At 56.0% G+C, this 18,698-nt stretch overlaps 6 protein-coding genes across 6 annotated transcripts; 4 read left to right on the forward strand and 2 right to left on the reverse strand.

Moving 5' to 3' along the window:
- Nucleotides 1-513: 513 nt before the first annotated feature.
- citC-2 (Dehydrogenase citC) lies at nucleotides 514-2,323 on the reverse strand (the record flags this gene model as incomplete). The annotated part of the gene is made up of 2 exons (XM_037318976.1): nucleotides 514-2,055; nucleotides 2,117-2,323. The coding sequence occupies 2 exons, from the start codon at nucleotides 2,321-2,323 to the stop codon at nucleotides 514-516; spliced, it is 1,749 nt and encodes a 582-aa protein (XP_037182519.1).
- A 778-nt stretch (nucleotides 2,324-3,101) lies between these two features.
- Nucleotides 3,102-5,030, forward strand: CGCA056_v003720 (Tryprostatin B 6-hydroxylase; the record flags this gene model as incomplete). Its single annotated transcript, XM_037318977.1, has 6 exons — nucleotides 3,102-3,519; nucleotides 3,573-3,755; nucleotides 3,816-4,296; nucleotides 4,345-4,628; nucleotides 4,683-4,784; nucleotides 4,846-5,030. 6 exons carry the CDS (start codon nucleotides 3,102-3,104, stop codon nucleotides 5,028-5,030), a joined length of 1,653 nt encoding a protein of 550 aa, XP_037183389.1.
- Nucleotides 5,031-5,195: 165 nt separating this feature from the next.
- Nucleotides 5,196-6,350, reverse strand: citE-3 (Short chain dehydrogenase citE; the record flags this gene model as incomplete). The annotated part of the gene is made up of 4 exons (XM_037318978.1): nucleotides 5,196-5,374; nucleotides 5,483-5,768; nucleotides 5,834-6,118; nucleotides 6,234-6,350. 4 exons carry the CDS (start codon nucleotides 6,348-6,350, stop codon nucleotides 5,196-5,198), a joined length of 867 nt encoding a protein of 288 aa, XP_037183388.1.
- A 1,998-nt stretch (nucleotides 6,351-8,348) lies between these two features.
- Nucleotides 8,349-9,619, forward strand: CGCA056_v003722 (Satratoxin biosynthesis SC1 cluster protein 4; the record flags this gene model as incomplete). Its single annotated transcript, XM_037318979.1, has 4 exons — nucleotides 8,349-8,501; nucleotides 8,554-8,658; nucleotides 8,719-9,092; nucleotides 9,148-9,619. 4 exons carry the CDS (start codon nucleotides 8,349-8,351, stop codon nucleotides 9,617-9,619), a joined length of 1,104 nt encoding a protein of 367 aa, XP_037183387.1.
- A 2,014-nt stretch (nucleotides 9,620-11,633) lies between these two features.
- CGCA056_v003723 (Fumagillin beta-trans-bergamotene synthase) lies at nucleotides 11,634-12,695 on the forward strand (the record flags this gene model as incomplete). The annotated part of the gene is made up of 1 exon (XM_037318980.1): nucleotides 11,634-12,695. The coding sequence occupies one exon, from the start codon at nucleotides 11,634-11,636 to the stop codon at nucleotides 12,693-12,695; it is 1,062 nt and encodes a 353-aa protein (XP_037183386.1).
- A 1,648-nt stretch (nucleotides 12,696-14,343) lies between these two features.
- Nucleotides 14,344-16,191, forward strand: sor8 (FAD-linked oxidoreductase sor8; the record flags this gene model as incomplete). The annotated part of the gene is made up of 3 exons (XM_037318981.1): nucleotides 14,344-15,523; nucleotides 15,576-15,855; nucleotides 15,909-16,191. 3 exons carry the CDS (start codon nucleotides 14,344-14,346, stop codon nucleotides 16,189-16,191), a joined length of 1,743 nt encoding a protein of 580 aa, XP_037183393.1.
- Nucleotides 16,192-18,698: the final 2,507 nt, after the last annotated feature.

Raw genomic sequence — 18,698 nt, forward strand, 5'->3', positions numbered from 1 at the left:
CGTTCGTATCTATCTCGAGAATCTTCTTTCTATTGCCTCGTTCTCAACACACTTGCCGACAAAAAGAAGTTCGAGAAAGCCACACGGAGCCCACATACGACCGGGCAATTGCGGGTGAACAAGTACAGATACATTGAAGTTGTGGCATCTGAGGTGTTTCACAATGTCGCGGTACCTGGCAGCTTTGACGCAGCTGGTCCGACGCGGATCGGGCCATCAAATAACTCGCAGCCGCTAGCAACTTTATTGCAACTACCTACAAACGACAGCTCCATCTGCTGCCGTCTTGATTCCTTCGTCGGACGCTGTCAATCTCTAAGGGCCTGACCGTCCACGCATCATTTCGCCCTTACTGCTGTTTGATTCAATCACGCCGACCATGTTGCCCCACTAATTCCCAAAATAATCAATCTCTCTTCGTACAGCGAATTCGTCTCGCTTCAAAACCACCAAGAAATGCCGGTCTGCATCCAAACTTTCGTGAATGACACTTCGCGAACATGATACGATCCCTCAGAGGCTCGACTTGATAAGGTCAGCAGCCTTCTCAGCGACCGCGTACACGGTCGCCTGAGGGTTCGCCCGCACCGTGATGGGGACGATACTGGCGTCAGCCACCCTCAGGTTGCGAATGCCGTGAACACGCAGCTTCTCGTCAACCACGCCACCGAGCTCGCGGGGCATCATGGAGCAGGTGCCCGTGAAGTGATGAGCACCCACAGCAGTCTTGCGAACGAAGTCCTTGGCCTCCTCCAGATCGGTCAGAGGCTTGGCCGGGACACGCTTTCCGCCCGCCTTGAGCTGGCTGCGGAGAGGCTCCGTGGACGCAATCTGCTCAATCTGCTGCACGTGTCTGGCCAGAAGCTCAATATCTAGGGGGTGAGTCAGGTACCCGGGGTCAATGGCCACCGCTGGCGACTCCAACGACGCCGACGTGATGTGGCTCGAGCCTCGCGAGAGCGGGTGAGCCAACAGCAGGCCGAACGCAAAGAATTTCTCGTCGCCGGGAGGTGGCGCCGCCATCGTCCCGTCCGGGTTGAACAAGGCGTACCCTGGAAATGATAGGTAGTAGCCGGAAGGCTCCGATGACGAAGTGAGGACCGAGCGGACGAACGACTCGAGCTTTTCGGTAAACGCAGGTGTCGATCTCGTCTTCGGCGCCTCCGCCTTGAGCTTATCGAACAGCTCCCCGGCATTCTCGGTAGCCGGCAGCGGAAGCTGTGCCGTTGCCGAAGTCCCACTTCTGGAGAAGGGGCCCGATTGCTTGCCGTACGCCTCCATGGCTGCCCCGACCGCCGCGGGGTCTTGGCGGACGATCCCATCCATGGTGTCATGCTCGGGGAGCGTTTCAAAGGCTGCCCCGACCATGACATGGTTTTGCAGGTTCTCACCAACGTGTGGGTTGTCCAGCACAACGTCGATGCCAAGCCCGCCGAGAAGCTCAGCGCTTCCAACACCAGAAAGCTCCAGGATACGAGGGGAGTTCAGGGCGCCGGCGCTGAGGATGACTTCCTTTTGCGCCGTTGCGACCTTTTTCTCGCCGTCCTTGGTGTACTGGACACCCTCTGCGACAATATCGCCAGCGCCAGTCTTGAAGACGACCTTCTCCACAAGCGCTCCGGTCTCGACGGTCAGGTTCGACCTAGACTTGGCGGCTTGCAGATACGCGCTGCCGGCATAACTCCTCGTTCTTGTCGCAGAGTCGACAGTGTCAGGTGTGAGACTGCTTCCGACGCCCTGCCCGCTCAACGGGTCGCAGACATTGGGAAAGCCCAACTCGCGGATGGTGTCTTGCCAGACCTTGGGCCAGAAAGAATCGGCGTTGTCAGGCAGAGACAGCTTGAGGGGACCGCTCTGTGCCTCATCAGAAGCAATGGAGTAAGTCTTCTTCTGGGCAGCACTGAACGAGGGCCAGTCCCAACCCTCATTGCCCAAGCTAGCCCAGGACTCAACGTTGGCACGAGTCGTGACAGTGAACGACAGGCCGTTGAGAGCACCGGAACCACCTAGCAGGCGGCCTTGAGGCACTCCAATCTCACGACCACCGAGGCCACTCTGCATCAATAGTCAGAACCAAATGCAAGAAGCATCCCACCACATTGTTGGAGAGACTCACCTGTGGTACCGTCTTGAATTGCCAGTCAGATGGTGTCTTGACCAGACTGGGCCCCAGTGCGGGAATATTGACTCTGGGATCCGCCGTCTGGTCCTCGCCCGCCTCCAACACCAACACTTGGATATCGGGGTTCTCAGACAAACGGGAGGCAATCACCAAGCCGGCAACACCACCGCCGACGATAACGAAGTCGTATTTTGCAGACATTTTGACAAAGATATGAGGTTTGGGCAACACAAGTGAACAGCAGGCCAGGAGGATTTGCTCAGCGGAGCTCAGCCAGTGTTAAATCATCAGCATGAAGGAACCAACAATTAGCCCGAGGGGACCGGTACGTGTGCATTGCGGCACAGACGTTGGTGCATAGCAAGAATCACCATCGCGCCGAGCTATGCTTCCGGCATCTCCCCCGCGCCGCCGTATTGGACCAACTCTCGACGGCGCCCCGACCAGCCGTTTTAGGTACCGTCGGATCAGGTCCCACTGCAGAGTTGCATTCGTACGACGACGTTTCTGCACCATGGACCCGACGCATTTTGGCGCAGACCCATCCACTTCTCCGGGACCCCTAGTCCATGAGTCGCGCACCACTGACCGGGGGCCTCCCAGCAGGTACCCGGATATCAAGGTTATCGGGATGCCCCAAGGATCACCGCGGAGCCGACACGGGCTTGTACTTTACATCAATCCGTACAAACTTCTCGATGGTATGATGGGCGTTACACGATCGTGGTGATTTGCCATCCGGCCATTGGACACTAGTCAGTCGCCGTGGGAATCTGTGACCCCTCAGGTAACTCACGATAGATTGCCACGGATGGCGACTAATGGGGCTAGACCCAGCACTTAGAGCCATGCAGAGCTCTATCACAGCTCGAGGGCGGCAGATGTAAGCCAGCTCGAGTCCAGACATGAAAGAAGGTCTTCGAGCGGTCTGCCGTTGACTTTGGACTTGGAAAGTTGCATCAACGACATAGTCTTCATGATGGGTGTTCTCTTTGACTCTAGCTACCAAGGCATCCTCGTCTCCGGACTTGGAGTGCTCTGCGGTTTCGCCGTCCACCATGCCCTCTTCATTCACGGAGAGTGGCATGTACAAGCGCCTCAGATTGCTCTGGGCCACTTTTGGTTTCTCTTTTGCTTCATTGCTTCAAGCATCTACTACAAAAATACCTTGATTGGCGAGCTTTCTCGGTGTCTGTTGACGCTGTTTGCTGGCTATCTTCCCGGTCTTCTGGCCAGTATCACTCTCTACAGAATCTTCTTTCATCGTCTGTCTGGTTTCCGTGGTCCGTGGTACGCCCGTATCACGAAGCTCTGGCACGTATGGGCATGCAGAGACTGCAAGAACCACCTGGTTCTGGAGGACCTGCACGAGCAATATGGAGACTTTGTCAGAACAGGTGAGAGAAACGACTTGTCATGACCATTTGTTTCAATACTGACTGTTTCAAAGGTCCCAGTGAAATCACCGTCTTCCACCCCGGAGTCTTCATGGCTGTGGATGGCCCCCGATCGGAGTGCATCAAGGCAGAGTGGTATGACATTCTGCATCCCGATCGCGCCCTCGTTACCACCCGCGTCAAGCCAATTCATGCTGCTCGACGTCGTGAATGGAACCGTGGCTTCTCGGCTCAAGGTATGTCTCCATAGATCTTCGGTATCGTGAGCCTATCTGACGTGCCGTGCCGCGCTGCAGCCCTTGTCCAGCACGAGTCAAAGATTCTCAAGTATATTGAGCAACTTGATCAATGCATCGAGGCCAATGCCAAAGCAAACAAGCCTTCCGAAGTGCGGGACCTCTTCTTCTGGTTTGGGTTTGATGTCATGGGCGATTTCGTCTTCAGCAAGTCGTTTGACATGCTGCATCAGCAGCAGTGGCACCACATCATTGTGCGTCTGCAGCGTGCCCTTTCCCTTCTTGGGCCGTTCAGCCCTACGCCGTGGTTGATTCAGGTTTGCTTCAAGCTCGCTCCGCGTGTGGGTGTTCTGAAGGACTGGTTCGACATGGTCGCTTGGTGCGAGCGTCAGATGCGCGTGAGACTAGACGACGCATCTCCCAAGCCATCTGTCCCTGACCTCGCCCATTACCTGATGGAATTGGACGATGGGCAGACTGAGATGAAGGACCGCTTAACCTGGCTATTCGGTGATAGTCTGCTTGCTATTGTGGCCGGAAGGTGAGCATACTTTGACGGGTTTAGGGCAATTAATACTGACATGCACAGCGAACCGACTGCTGCCGCTCTGATTGGTATCTTCTGCGAGCTGGCAAAGCACCCGGAGCACATTGACAAGGTCTACGAAGAGTTGAAGGATGTTGACGTGACAGACCTCAAGACCCTGACGAGTCTACCTCACCTCAACGCCGTCATCAACGAAGGTCTCCGACTCTACCCGGCCCTGCTCACGGGCGGAGCCAGGAAGACGACCGAGAACGGTGCAACCATCGGCGGCACCTTTATCCCGCCCAACACGACCATCATTGCGCCTCGGCATGTCCTTTCCAGAAGTGAGTCCAGTCTGGTCGCGCTCAGGCCTTCTCTTAAACTGACTATTGCTTCAGGGGAGGATTGCTTCGAGCGGCCGAATGAGTTTATCCCCGAGAGATGGAGCACCCGACCGGAGATGGTCCGAAATGCATCCGCCTTCGCACCTTTCGGTACAGGTATGGAGCCCTCCCGCGTGTGGTGGTTGCCGGATATGGAGACTAACTCGTGCATCTGCAGGTCATCACAGCTGTCTCGGGCGTTTCCTGGCCACCGACTCCATGAGGTTCGTGGTGGCAAGGTTGGTCAAGAAATATCACATTCGCCTTGCTCCCGGTGAGACTGGAACTCGGGTTTTTGACGACATTCGGGATCAGTTTACTTCCAACCCCGGCCCCTTGTCTCTCTGTTTCGAGTTGAGGTGACTGGGGCTATGAATAGACGGAACGCTTGACTACACAGCCTCTCAGTACACTTGTCATAATTTAGAATTGCCATGAACACATTTTCTTGTTTTATCATTCTGCATACACTTTAAGCACACTGGACATGATCTAAATCAAGTTATGAACAACCCCTGGGCTGAGTGTTCAAGCGAGAGGGGAGAATGGCCACCCGTTGATGCCGCTGCTGTAGAGCGGGCCAGCTTCAATCGCTTTCGCACTCTTCTTGAGCTCCTCCACATCCCAGTTGGCCCAGACCGAGCGTCCGTTCAGGAAGGCAGCCTCCGGGCTGGTCAACCACACAGCAAAATGGGCCGGGAGTTGGACTTCATCATGGCACGGACGTTAGCCTGGTCGGCCCACAGCGGAGTTGCAGCTCGAAAGAAAGCGACCCAGGTGGTGAGATATGGGTATCTGACAGGGACAGCACGCACCTTTATCCATCGGCAGGGCCTCCGCCTTGGCACCGCTCTTTTTGAAGATGTCGGTCTCTACCATGCCCGGGTGCAGAGTGACGGCGAACAGATTCGGGTTCTCCGCCGCGAGGAACTCGACGATTTTGGTCTGCGCCAGCTTGGACGCCATGTACGGCGACAGGCCGGGCACCATGGACACCGGCAGTGCCGTGGTGCCGGTCGTCAAAGCGATGACAGACGCATGCGAGGGGTTAGCCGTGGGCAGGAACGACTTGGTTACCAGGTATGTGCCCTTGGTGTTCGTCTTTTCGTCACATGTGAGTATGGAGTCGCAGCTGGCGTGGGGACCTGTGCAGAGTCGCAACTGACCTCGAAGTTCAGCCACCATTCGTCGGAGGTGGACCCCGCGATGGTGGAAGGGGGCGAGGTGTAGCCAGCGGTCAGGACAAGAATATCCCACTTGCCGATCGCGGCTGCCACCTGGATCAACGTCTCCTCGCTCGTGATATCGGTCACGAACGTCTCGGACTGAACAGACGGCGGCAGAGAGGACTTGGTGGTGCTTAACGCGCTCTCTGAGCGGCCAAGAAGAATGACTCGGGCCGCCCCGGCAGCAGCAAACGCTAGGGCAGTCTCTCGGCCAATTCCGCTCCCCTTTGGGATTGAACACAAGAGTTAGAGTTGATGATATACAGATGGAGGGGGGCTGGAGCTGTCTCTATCGGGACAAAAGCTGTGGGATGAACTGGGGGGTTATGAGAGGACGTACCGCTCCGACTACAATGGCCGTCTTCCCCGCTGCGCTCAGCTCCGGACGGGAGGGGGAGATGGCATCGTAGGTGTCGTTATGCCATGTCGGCGTGGCGGAGGGCAGAGGGGGTTGCATTTTGACTAACTGATTTCAACGGAGATAACGACCGAGGCAGTCTGGATCCTGGAAGTGGCGATTTTCAGGTAAGAGTCGATAGATTGGGGGAGGACAATGAGCTATCACTGATGGGATGCAATCGAATAGGACATCGCGAGCCCAGGGCCCGTCTTTTATCCCCAGGAAACGGAACTCAAAAGCAGAAGCAAATGTTGCCCAGCCCGCGAGCCCCACGCCGGACGGATTTAAGCAGCTGGGAGGTGCCTTAACGCAGCGACGGTGCCAGAACACAGCCCGACAGGAAGGCCTTTGGTGCGGGATAGCGTGCGGCGTCGAGAGAAGCCAGCGTTGCGCCTGTTGGATTGGTCTGATGGTCACCAACGCAAGGTGCTGACCGGTTGACGACAGTACCTACATCCCCGCTGACAGACATAGACCAATACCAACGAGGCAGGCAGAGAGAGGGGAGGGGAGCACTGCTTCTGCTGATGAAACTCTTCAGCAGTGACACCTGTGCCTTGCATAAAATTACCGGAGACGCACCGCATCAGACGGCGGCCGTTCGGACTCGGTGCGACGCCACCGGCGGCCTTAGGCAAGGCGCGGCATTTGTGTAGAAGGTCTACCGCGGTTGAACAGGCTTTGGGAAATGGCTCGCTGTAACAGGACAGCAGACGCGCTGAAGGTGGTGTTGCTGCTGCTGCTGCTGCATGCGAAGACTTGCAGCAAGACAGCCCTCTTCTCCTCTCTCACAGGTGGGTGGATCTCGGTCAGCTTCGTTGGACAAGGGTGGGAAACTCTGATATATCAACTCGCAGAGACTCCACTTTGAAACTCCCCCCACCTCCAAAACTGAGAGAGCACTTCCTGGAATGGGTTTCCACCCCTGCAATAACTGTCTAAAGCGGAGACTGGAAGTTGACGAACGAGACAAGGGGCCTTGAACATCGCAACCCTGGGGGTGGGCCGGGGTCAGTTGCGAGAGTTGTGGGGAGTTGCACAAAGTGATCCCTCTCTCTGCTCTATCTAATCTCTCCCAGCCCGGCCTCAAGAGGGAGGGAACCAGGTCCATCACGTAACATCATGCCGTGCGTTTCCCGATCACATCTGAGAACGCAGAGATGGACCCCGCCTCTCCCCTCGTCGAGAGTGGGAATCTATGATCCCCCATATCGATATTATCCACACGTGCAGCAACACCACGCGGATGGTTGGTCCTCCAAAGGACTAGAGATACTGGTATTGCTTTTCGCAGTGCAAGTCGTCGGCGAGGCAAGGCAAGCGTAGTGGAGATGGGCGCATGCATTGTCTTGATTCATGTCCCACTGTCATCCCATCTTTCTTTAACACTAGTGCAGCTGTGTCTCGATCAGATGAGGCATGGAAGGAGGTGTTTTCCTGCAGCTTTACCTTGACGGCGGGCAAAAAAGAAGCAAGCCCTAGGGAACTAATGGCACGGCAAAGTAAGGTACAGTATGCAAGTGCGGTACTTGGCATCTCATATGACCATATCCGAAGCTGGGAACTACCGCGAATAGGGTCACATCGACTGGTGTCTCATCGACCGGTCCCGTCCACTCTTTTTTCTGCGCCTCTACCGATATGTGATTGATATTCACGGAGTCCACGTTTCGAAAGAAGGTGCTGCTGGTGGGATGGTTGTGGTGGGCAGCCGAAGCAAGGCTAAGCCAGCCCGTTCCCCATCGCTTCTCTCGGGTGTGTGAGATGTGGCCCATGGATTCGGGAGAAATAGTGTGTTAAGTGTGTTCGGGTCTTTTCCTGCTTGTGTGCGAGTGTGTGAGATAGATCGCTTGCGCCCTCCATAAGTTGGATGAATTCCCCCTCCCACCCGGAGAGTCTTGCGCCACGGCGGTTGTCGGCTGAGAAGATTGTTCAACTTTGAAGGTTTTGATCCGCACCAACAGACGTTCGCAAGCGCGCTTCTCACATTTGTCCCGTTGGTTGGGATTCGGCTTCCGCTGCTACTAATAATACGTGCTTGCTTGCCTGCTCACCATGCCTGGCGCTGGTTCGAGGGGCATTGCCCTGTTGGTATGGATCGTCGTCTTTACCGTCATTGACGCCGTGGCGTTGGCCCTGCGCTTCTGGGCCGGGCGCATTATGCGCAGAGGCTTCTACTGGGATGATGGAATGATTGGGTTTGCGTTTGTAAGTTGGATGTCCTGTCTGCCTGCTTGGGCGCTGGCTAACTTGGACATAGGCAAACATCATTGCGCTTCAGGGCGTTGTCGTTTGGGCCATCTACAACGGCCTGGGCAAGCACACCAACGAACTTACTCTTCCCGAGTATGCGGTTCAGTTCAAGGTATATTTTCCACTTCATCTACATCTTCATAGCCCAGGCTCGACTTACACCATCATTCAGCTCATCCTCGCCAGTGGCGTCACCTGGCTCCTCGGCACCATCTTCATCAAGTTCGCCATCTTGTGGATGTACACGCGCATCTTCGCCACGGCCCAGTTCAAGCGCTGGTCACGCATCCTGATGGGCGTCGTGGGAGCGTACGGCGTCGCCTTCCTCATCCTCTTCATGAGCCGCTGCACGCCCATGTCACAGCAGTGGGCTCCCGTCGAGGGCGGCCACTGCCGCGACATTACCATCGACCAGATCGTCTCCGTGACCATCAACATCGTCGTCGACATCGCCATGACCGCTCTCCCGATGCCCGCGCTCTGGGGTCTCCAGATGCCCCTGCGGAACAAGGTTGCCGTCACCGCCATGTTTGGCATGGGAATCACGTAAGTCGCATACCAAATGCGCTATACCGATCGAATCTCGACTAACTTCCAGTAGCACCATCGCCATCATGGTCTGGCGCCTCATCAACACGGTCACCACCATCGGCGACCTCGACTTCGTCTACAACCTGCACGACATTGGCCTCATCAGCCTGCTGGAGCTCTGGATCGGCATCATCATCGCCTGCCTGCCCACGCTCGGCCCCCTGCTCAAGACCTACGTCAAGCCGGCCGTCTCCAAGATCGGCTCCAAGCTGACGAACCCGTCGACGGACCGCGGCAACATCCACCTAAAGGACTTGAACAGCACGCAGGGCAGCCGGGTGCACCACCCGCGCAGGACGTACGACAAGCTCGGAGATAACGTCTCGTACGTCGACCTGGAGCGCGGCAGCAAGGACCCCGCCGTCACGACAAAGTGCCACTACGCCCCCGGCGCCGACGCGCCCAGGGATAGCCGGCCGGTGATTTACGTCCAGCAGGACATTACCACTTCACAAGATTCGTGGGAGAGGAGACAAACATGAGGCGGTGTGGGATAGCCTGGATATGAGGGATGATTGTTCTATTACGAGACATGCTGTACATATTACCACTTCTTGACATTTCATCTTCTTTGTTACAGTTTTTTCTACTTCTCTTTTTGTCGTTTCTTCTCAAGTTTTATTCCCAACCCGTTGTAGTTTATTTTCCTTCAACACACAAATACCCAATGATTCACAACCAGGATCTCAGATTGCTTGCATCAAACCCCTTAAGCACCGACACCGCGAAGAACACAGACCAAAAAAGACTTCCGGGAGATTTACCAATAGATCCCCCATCCCATTACCCGCAGACAAAGGCCACCTGGGCAGGCAAGCAAGCCAGCGGCAGGCCCAAAAACCGCAACCACGGTCCTGTCGATCACCGCTTCGGAGAACGGCAGTTTGACTTTGGTTGGCGCCCAGAGGGGTTCTCGTCTCCAGGACATGGTCTCCCTTGCGAGAAAGAGGGCGGCGCGCGGATGGGCCAGGCCACAGACACGCAACCCAAGGGACCCAAAACCACGGCGGGGGTAACCCACCTCCGCTCACACTCAGGATATCCCGACGGCGAGTCTAATGAATCGAAATGCTGGGCGTGCGGCGTGTGTTTTGTCAACAGCTCCGGTTAAGCTATCGGCCCCCCGCTTACATAGTCAAAGCAAACGGGACGGCGATGGAAGCCATGGTCGCATCCGACGGGTACACGTGCGCAGAGTCTCGGATAAGGTGAGAGAGTGAAGAGGAGAAGGGAAGGGAAAGAGGCAAGAGATCATCGGAAGGCCCCCATATCGTGAATCGTCTGTGTGATTTACATACACACGTCCCTTTTACCAATACCCGTTTCGCGGGTACCTTGCGAGAACGAGACGAACTGAGTCTGTGTGTGTCTGTTTCTCCACATATCTTGGTAAATTGTTCCCACTACCTGCCCTGTTCAACATAGTTTAGACGTCCATGGATCGTGTTATCTAAGAAACATGCGAGTTTCTCTGGCTCTCGACGACTACTTCGCGCGGCATCATCCATGGGTCGAGGTTTAATCACGCTTGCTACGACATTGGTGTCGCACTACCGGTGAAGCTCAAGCGATCTCCATGGAGACTGACCGCATCACTAGAGGCACCTTTAATCCAAGAGGACGAAACCCACAGCGACATCCACAGTGGCCCTACTATAAAACCAAGAAAACCAAGGCCACGGTTATTAGACTTTGGGAATGCGTGCCCCCGGCGTAAGGTAGCCAGGTTAAACGGGGTGGAGTTTCGAACCCAAATCCACGCGCCAAATGCGACGAACTCTTAAACGGAAACCGCTTCAAGGAACGTTTCCCAACGGTGTCCCATGTTGGTAATTGCTTCACGGCTGCGCATGCGCATGCCATGCCGCCATGCCACATGCCATCCCATGGCTCTGCTGCACTCAATATTGTCCACGAGGTTATTTGCCTCACCTCGTCGAGGTATGATCGCTCAGGGGGCTCTTGCATATTGCCATGCCGCCTGCCCGCTACGGCTTGCTGGCTGCGGTGCCCATCACATCCATGGAATGCGCGGGTTCTGCGTATGCCCTCACGAGGACCCCTTCATGGCCGGGGGGAGATGAAGACGACCCAGATGTACCCCCTAACAATTTAGACATGAAGGTCGTTCCTGGAGGAGTTGGGCTCTCATCACGACCGTGACTGTGTCATGGACGTCGGTTGGATGAATGAAGCGGTGGACGTTTTGCCACGGTTCCCGGGGACAAAATGGCCGACGATGGAGAGAGCCGCCTTCTTGGGGTCCAGTCCAGTCCAGTCCAGACCCGACTTGTTGGAGGTTCCGCCTTTATCTAGAGCCCATGGAGACTTCTTCCAAAGGGCACACATGAACAGAACCATCTCCATCTTCTCCGAGCTATCGTACCAGACTGTCGGATCACTCTCAGTCCACATCTCATCTCCCACCCCTTGAACAAAGCTCAAGACTCCGCGGGAGACATACATACACTCGCATACACTCATACATTACCGATCATGTCACAACCGGGTATTGGGGAGCACTCTCCCCTTACCTTCAAACGAGCAGCGTTTGAAGAGGACGCAGCTCCCAGCAAGTCGTCTTCCTCCTCCTCAGCCACCAGCACGGTAAAGGCCCTCCTCAGTATCCCCCGTCTGATCTGGGACTTTACCGAGAGCAACTTTTCCACCTTCGTGGCGCCCAACACCGCCTTCGGGCTCCTGGGCGGCCTGACCGGCTCGCCCCTGACCTCGGGGCAGGCGACGGCGCTCGCCGTGCTGCAGCGGTTCCCCCTCGTGGTCGCCTTCAACTGGTACAGCGTGCTCATCTTCGACCTGGCCAACCAGAGGGGCTCCGAGTCCGTGGCGGAAGACCGCGCGAACAAGCCGTGGCGGCCCATCCCCGCGGGCAAGGTCACGCAGGAGCAGACGCGCGCGGCGATGCTCGTGGCGATCCCCGCGGTGCTCGTCTTCAACTACGTGCTCGGCGTCTGGAGCGAGGGCGTCTTCATCCTCATCCTGACGTGGCTGTACAACGACCTCCGCGGCGGCGACACGCTCGCCCGCGACGCCATCATCGCGGTGGCGTACTTCCTCTTCAACACGGCCTCGCTCAAGATCGCCATTGGAGACGTTGCCGCCGCCGCTGCTTCTGCCTCGGAGGGCGGCAACAGCATCACGCGCGAGGGGTATCTGTGGGCGGGCATCATCAGCGCGGTGATCCTCACGACGATGCAGGTGCAGGACCTCAAGGACCAGGCGGGCGACGCGGGGCGCGGGCGCAACACGATACCCCTATTCTTCGGGGACTTTGCGTCGCGGGCGTCGCTGGCGGTGCTGGTGCCGGCGTGGTCGTGTGTGTGCGTGTACTTCTGGGGCATCCGGTCGTGGGGGGTGCTGCTGCCGGTGGTGTCTGGCGCCCTGGTGGTTGACGGGGTGCTCCGGACGAGGACGCCGGAAACGGACGCCCGGGCATGGAGGCTGTGGTGCCTGTGGACGGTGTGTCTGTACTCCCTACCGCTGTTCGGCGGTGCAGTTGGTGGTGGTGGTGACGGTTTCGTGTCGTTGGAGCACGTGTGAGAAGTGACTGATGAGACGGAGGACTGTCACTTTCACTGGGCCTGTTGGCAACGCGTTATTTCCCGGGCTCTCTTGCGGCGGGTTGCCCTTTGCTTCCGTGTGTGAAGGAGTTGGTTGTGGCAGGAGGAACAAGTTGGAACCCTTGCCAATGCTGTCGAGTGCGAGTCATGGAGATGGACAGGACCGCGGATAAGACTCGGGCGAATGCTGATTGAGTTGAGGGGGCGAGAGGTTGTTATCGAATAGTTGACGTGCGTGATCTAGGTTGAACAGGGGTCACGAGTCACGCAGTGGCAGGGAGCGGCCCGCGGGAGGCCGGGGTCTTTGAGCGCAACAACAGGGGCGTTGGATGAACACTTATTCATGACAGCCTGCTTTAGTGTAGAGTTACCGGAGGAAAGGCACCGACTAGCAACAGAATTCACTCGCATTAGCTTTGGACGAGACGATACGATTCGATTTGGCTCCGATGTTGTCAGACGGGAAGGATCACTTAGCTCCCCTCCTCCTCGGTGTTTTAGTGTGCCAGTCGGCTGGTGTTCATCGGCGGTCGGATGTAGTTGTCACACGGGGCTTAGAGGCGCCGGCCTATTGGTCTGTCCTCGCCGTTGCGGGCTCGGGTCTCGTCCGTCAACCCGGAGGGCCCGGGGTAAACCCTCCTCCATGCGGTGCCACCCGGTCCAACTGCCACCTGCATTCAACCTTGTTGCTGCAACCACACACACTGCACGTTTGGATGAACCGTATGACAAGCATTCTCCTTCCTCTCTAGCACGATGTTCTAACAGCTTTTTGCAGTTAGAGGCAGCCGCACCACTGGGGACGCTTGGCGTACTGCGTACGCATGCACCACCACCAGCGAGGTCCCCTGCCCGGATCCGATGCGTGTTAGTGCAAAAGGCTCTTGTCTATCCGTATGTCTGCTCTTGTCAACTTGGCAGATAACGTTCAATCCTTGCTCATCCCACAACACGCGTGTCAGGGACGACCCCTAAAGAGCAATGTTGCGATGTTACCTGCCTATATTAGCTCACATGAGCTGTTGGAACCTCAGTCGTATGCCTGCCACCTAGAGCCACCGTTTGTGAGTCTCCGCATCTGGGAACTGTTCCGTGGCCCGGCTGTCTGTTGCGGCAAGCCCGACCTACTCGGCCCCTCGGGCTCCCTCTCTTCTTCTCTCTTTAGTCCTTTCCCCCTCTTTAGTCCGTCCTGAGCATGCACAACTGACGACTTAGCCACGCGGCTCCCGTCTCCCGGCCCTGCTACGGTCAATCTTTCTCTCGAACTCGCCAGCCTGCGCAGGGAGCAGAGTCAGGCCCGCCGCAGTGTAGGACCATTCCGCCCCAATAGCTGAAAAGTTTCTTTCCCCAAACATCGCACAGGCGTAGGCATCGTGGGCCATAAGAGCCAATATTAACATGGGTGCTAATCAAACCCATCGTCAGAGTCTCCCGGTCTGGTCGGCATCTCATTTCCTGTCTGTATGCGTTGTTTATGGTTCGTGAGTGAAGACGTCCTTGGGCCAAGTTAAATATGTAGCGTTCAAGACCTAGAGTTGCATCGTGAAGTCTCCTTCTCTTCCTCACCTCCCTCACCTCCAGTGTCTCGCTACCCCCTTTGTGCTCGCGGCGGTTCTCCCAGTCTCAAGATGGTGTCCTTCATTAACCTCCTCACACTCGCTCCGGCGGTCGCTTCCGCCCTCTCCGTCGGCAAGCCGGGAGGCTCCTTCGGCAGCCCCCTCGAAGAGAGGGAAGACTCGAACGCCACCTGCCGCTGCTTCCCCGGCGACGACTGCTGGCCCACGGCAGCCGAGTGGGATGCCTTCAACACCACCGTCGGTGGCCGTCTCATCGCCACCGTGCCCATCGGCGCCGTCTGCCATGACAGCTCCTTTGGCTCCTACGACGAGGCCAAGTGCACGGCGCTTCAGAACGCCTGGGGCCAGTCCGAGACGCACATCCAGACCTCCTCGTCCGTCATGGCCGCCTTCTTCGCCAACTCCAGCTGCGACCCCTTCAACCAGCCCATCGACCGCTGCATCATCGGCACCTACGTCCAGTACGCCGTGAAGGCGACCAGCGCGGCGGACTACAGCGCCACCATCAAGTTCGCCCAGGAGAACAACATCCGCCTTGTCATCCGCAACACTGGTCACGATTACCTCGGCAAGTCCACCGGTGCTGGTGGTCTGGCTCTGTGGACGCACAACCTGAAGGATATCTCGGTCGTCGACTACAAGTCTACTTACTACACCGGCAAGGCTGTCAAGGTTGGTGCTGGTGTTCAAGCCGGCGAGGCCCAGGACGCTGCCCACGCTCAGGGACTCGTTGTTGTCGGTGGTAACAGCCCGACTGTTGGACTCGCGGGAGGATACACCCAAGGCGGTGGCCACGGCCCTCTTGTTTCCAAGTACGGTCTTGGAGCTGACCAGGTTCTCGAGTGGGAGGTTGTCACTTCTGGAGGCCAGACGATTGTTGCGACTCCCACCGCTTACTCTGACCTCTACTGGGCTCTGAGCGGTGGCGGCGGCGGTGTTTACGCTGCTGTTCTGTCCATGACCGTCAAGGCTTACCCTGACATGATCACCTCGTCTGCCAACTTGACCTTCACCAACACCGGTGTCACCGACGACGTCTTCTACGGCGCCGTCACCACCTACCTCAAGACCCTGCCTGACATCGTCGATGCCGGTGCCGTCAGCATTTGGCTCATGAGCCCTGGCGTCTTCCTCATGCAGCCCACCACCGCCCCCGGCCTCACCAAGGCCGAGCTCCAGGCTCTGCTCCAGCCCACCATCGACGCCCTCGACGCCGCTGGCATCACCTACGGTAAGCTGGCTCACTGAAATTGCGTTGAGCATATCGTGCTAATGTCACTTAGACTACCACATCAACCAGTACGACACGTTCCTGGACAGCTACAACGACATGAACCCCGAGCCCGCCGTCACGGAGTTCAACATCGGCGGCCGCCTGATGCCCCGCACCCTTGTCGCCGACGATGCCTCCGCCACCACGTTCACCACCGCCCTCAAGTCCATCATCGACAACGGCGCCATCATCTCCGGCCTGACCATCAACGTCGCCCGCGACTCCAGCGCCACCCCCAACGCCGTTAACCCCGCCTGGCGTACGGCCCTTATCTCCGCCGTCGTCGGAACGTGAGTTACCCCTATCTCTACCCCCTCAAGAGCTAGTTACTAACAAAACGCAGTGCCTACGACCGCGCCGACTTCTCCACCCTCGTCTCCGGCCAGACCACCGTCACTGACACCATCGTGCCTATCCTGGCCGAGCTCACCCCCGGCGGCGGCGCCTACCTCAACGAGGCCGACCGCAACCAGGCCGACTGGCAAGACGTCTTCTACGGCGGCAACTACGCCAAGCTCAAGGCCATCAAGAAGATCTACGACCCCTGCAGCACCTTCTACGCTCTGACCGGCGTCGGCAGCGACGACTGGACTGTTCAGAGCGACGGACGTCTCTGCAAGGCGTAGATGTTTGAGGGGCGACGACGAGTGATGATGACAAGAGGCAGTTACTTTGCATAGCGTTTCATAATCGTATTTAATACAATTCAATCTTCTTGCCTCAGTATACTTTGCGTCTTGGTAGTGAATGGGAATGAAAGCAGATCAACATTCCCTGGGAGTAGGGAAACGGCTTGATGCAAGACACGACTGGGTTCGTCTAGGCTGACCGTTGATGTTGGCCATACTGAGCGATTTCATGTTTTTGATTCTGATAGATTGTAAAACCAAATGCTAAGAAGTCAAAATACAAAGAGGTACCCTGCGTTCTTATCATGAGACTAAATGTCCGTTTGTTCTATGTCCGCCCTTGCTAAATGAAAGCAAGGCTTGAGTCCCAGAGCCAATGCCCGATGGCGCTTACTAAGAGCGTCAACAGTACTGTCCAGGGAAGAACAGCAAGAAGAAGCGTGGAAACGCTGGTCTCGCTGAAGCATCCGCAGATGATGACAAGCGAGATTGATCCCGCTAAAACTTTAGCCTGATACCTGTCTCGAGAATAGGCGAGATGGTATATTACGGCAGCGCTGGTTCCGTAGGCGATCATGGATGGAACAAACGTCCTAGACGTCCATGTCGACTACTTACGGTCATGAAACATTAGCCTACAAATATTGGAATACCGTTTACAGGTGCAGGTTGTAGAAGTCGGCCACATTGAGACGTGACTTCGTTGCTGTGGGGGATGTTTGCAGATAACTTACATCCTGGGGCCCTTGGTCATACCAAGAGGTAGGATGCTCAACTGAATGAGCATGGTGGCTCAGGGCGTATGAGCTCCCCAAAGCGCAGGTGTAGGCAACGCCATACCCAACAGCTTGCGACAGGCTGTGTCTCGAGCCACTGCTGTCCGTAGTTGAGTGCCCATGCCTCAGCCTGCTTGTTTCAGTTAGATATCAAGGTGAACGAATTCTTCAGACTCCGCGTACCTTGGTTTTCGATCTTTTGATTCGGACCAAGGTCCTGCATTCTCAGAGGTGGGGTCATCTCTGTATTCGAGTTGAGTTCCAAGACGTGGAGCGGCAGGGTCATCACCGCTCGAGACATGGAGAGGATGAACATTCGTCGTTGCGTAATGGCCTGCTCGGCTCGCCGAGGATGAATAGTGGCTTGAAGACATTGCTTGGAGTGTGAAGCACAAATAAACTGCACGAAGATGATTTTAATAGAAGAATGATCTTGAATCCTCAAGTATACCTACGCTTGCCAAAGCAAGAGTCTCTCGTTCTGGTACCACAAGAGTCTATAGCTTTGGTAGTGTAAGAGGAAGCGGTGTTGACAAGATTAAAACTTTTGAAACGAAATCAAGCTTGAATAAAAAGGGGACCGATTCTGTTATGACAAGTTGAGACAAAAGGGGTAGATGTCTGGCGTCGACTGCGGCGCCAGTCAAGACGCCGGTGAAAGTCAGGCTTTGAAGAGCGACTGCGAGGTATTTGTATACTCCTATTGAGCGTCTGCAATGCTGCCCGAAGTGCCACAGGTCGCCTCATTTTCAAAATGGAAAAACATCAATCTGTACACAATTGGCTGTCTCCCGATGCTGACCTCCATCTTCTGGAAGCCTGCATGTGAGTGGTGTGCAGCAAATCAGCCGTGTTGTACTCTTGTTATCTAGATTCTCATGCCGAAGCTCAACCTGAGATGAAAAGGCCGTCGACCCCGCGACCGTCTTTCCTCCCTCTCTGCGGTGATAGCCAAAGTAAAACTTCCCTCTTGATTCTTTTTGACGCTGCCAAGAAACTTCGTCGATGAACATGGGGTCCGTCAGTTCTCAACCTCACAGTCCGCCACAAACAACACCGTCCAAGCAACAGAAACACATCTCCATGAGACAGTATTATGCTCCACTTCTTCCTAAGATCACAGACATAAGAACTAATTGCGATCTAGTATCAAATCCTGGGAAACAACCAAAGAATGGTTGCGACATAACGTTGATGTTAAATCAGCACTGGCTGTCGCAGCTGCCGTCAGTGGTATGACAGCATCTACATATGTGTGGTTCGAAAAGGAGAGGGCCGGACACACAGACGCTGCCTGGATCAGGTTAGTGAATCAAGTTGGATGGTTGTGGAAGTCTAAGCTTCTGCCTCTAACGCACTAAACGAACAGCTCTGGGACTTTTGCTACGACCGCAGGATCTTCGGTGTCTATATACTGGTCTTGCAAGTCCCCGCAAGCTTACAAGTAATCACGTCAGCTCTTCTTAAGGTTTCTTCGAAAAGTTCTAATAGTGTACATACGTCCAGATTCTTCTTTTGTGCAATCACTATCGCGCTCGCTATCTCCACCAAACTCGTCGAAGAAGCTAGGTCCATAATTGAAGATATCCTGCCCGCGATCCCGCTCGCTATTATCGGGGGCGCCTTTTTATCACATCTGTATGTCAACTCTCATGTGCCCACGTCAAATCTCCCCAAGGGAGGTGACGCAAATGCGTCAAACCAGGAACAGGTTTAGGGCATTGCGGA

This window comes from Colletotrichum aenigma (genome assembly GCF_013390185.1).
Source record: "Colletotrichum aenigma strain Cg56 chromosome Unknown KSG_Cg56_contig02, whole genome shotgun sequence".
Classification (NCBI taxonomy): domain Eukaryota; kingdom Fungi; phylum Ascomycota; class Sordariomycetes; order Glomerellales; family Glomerellaceae; genus Colletotrichum; species Colletotrichum aenigma.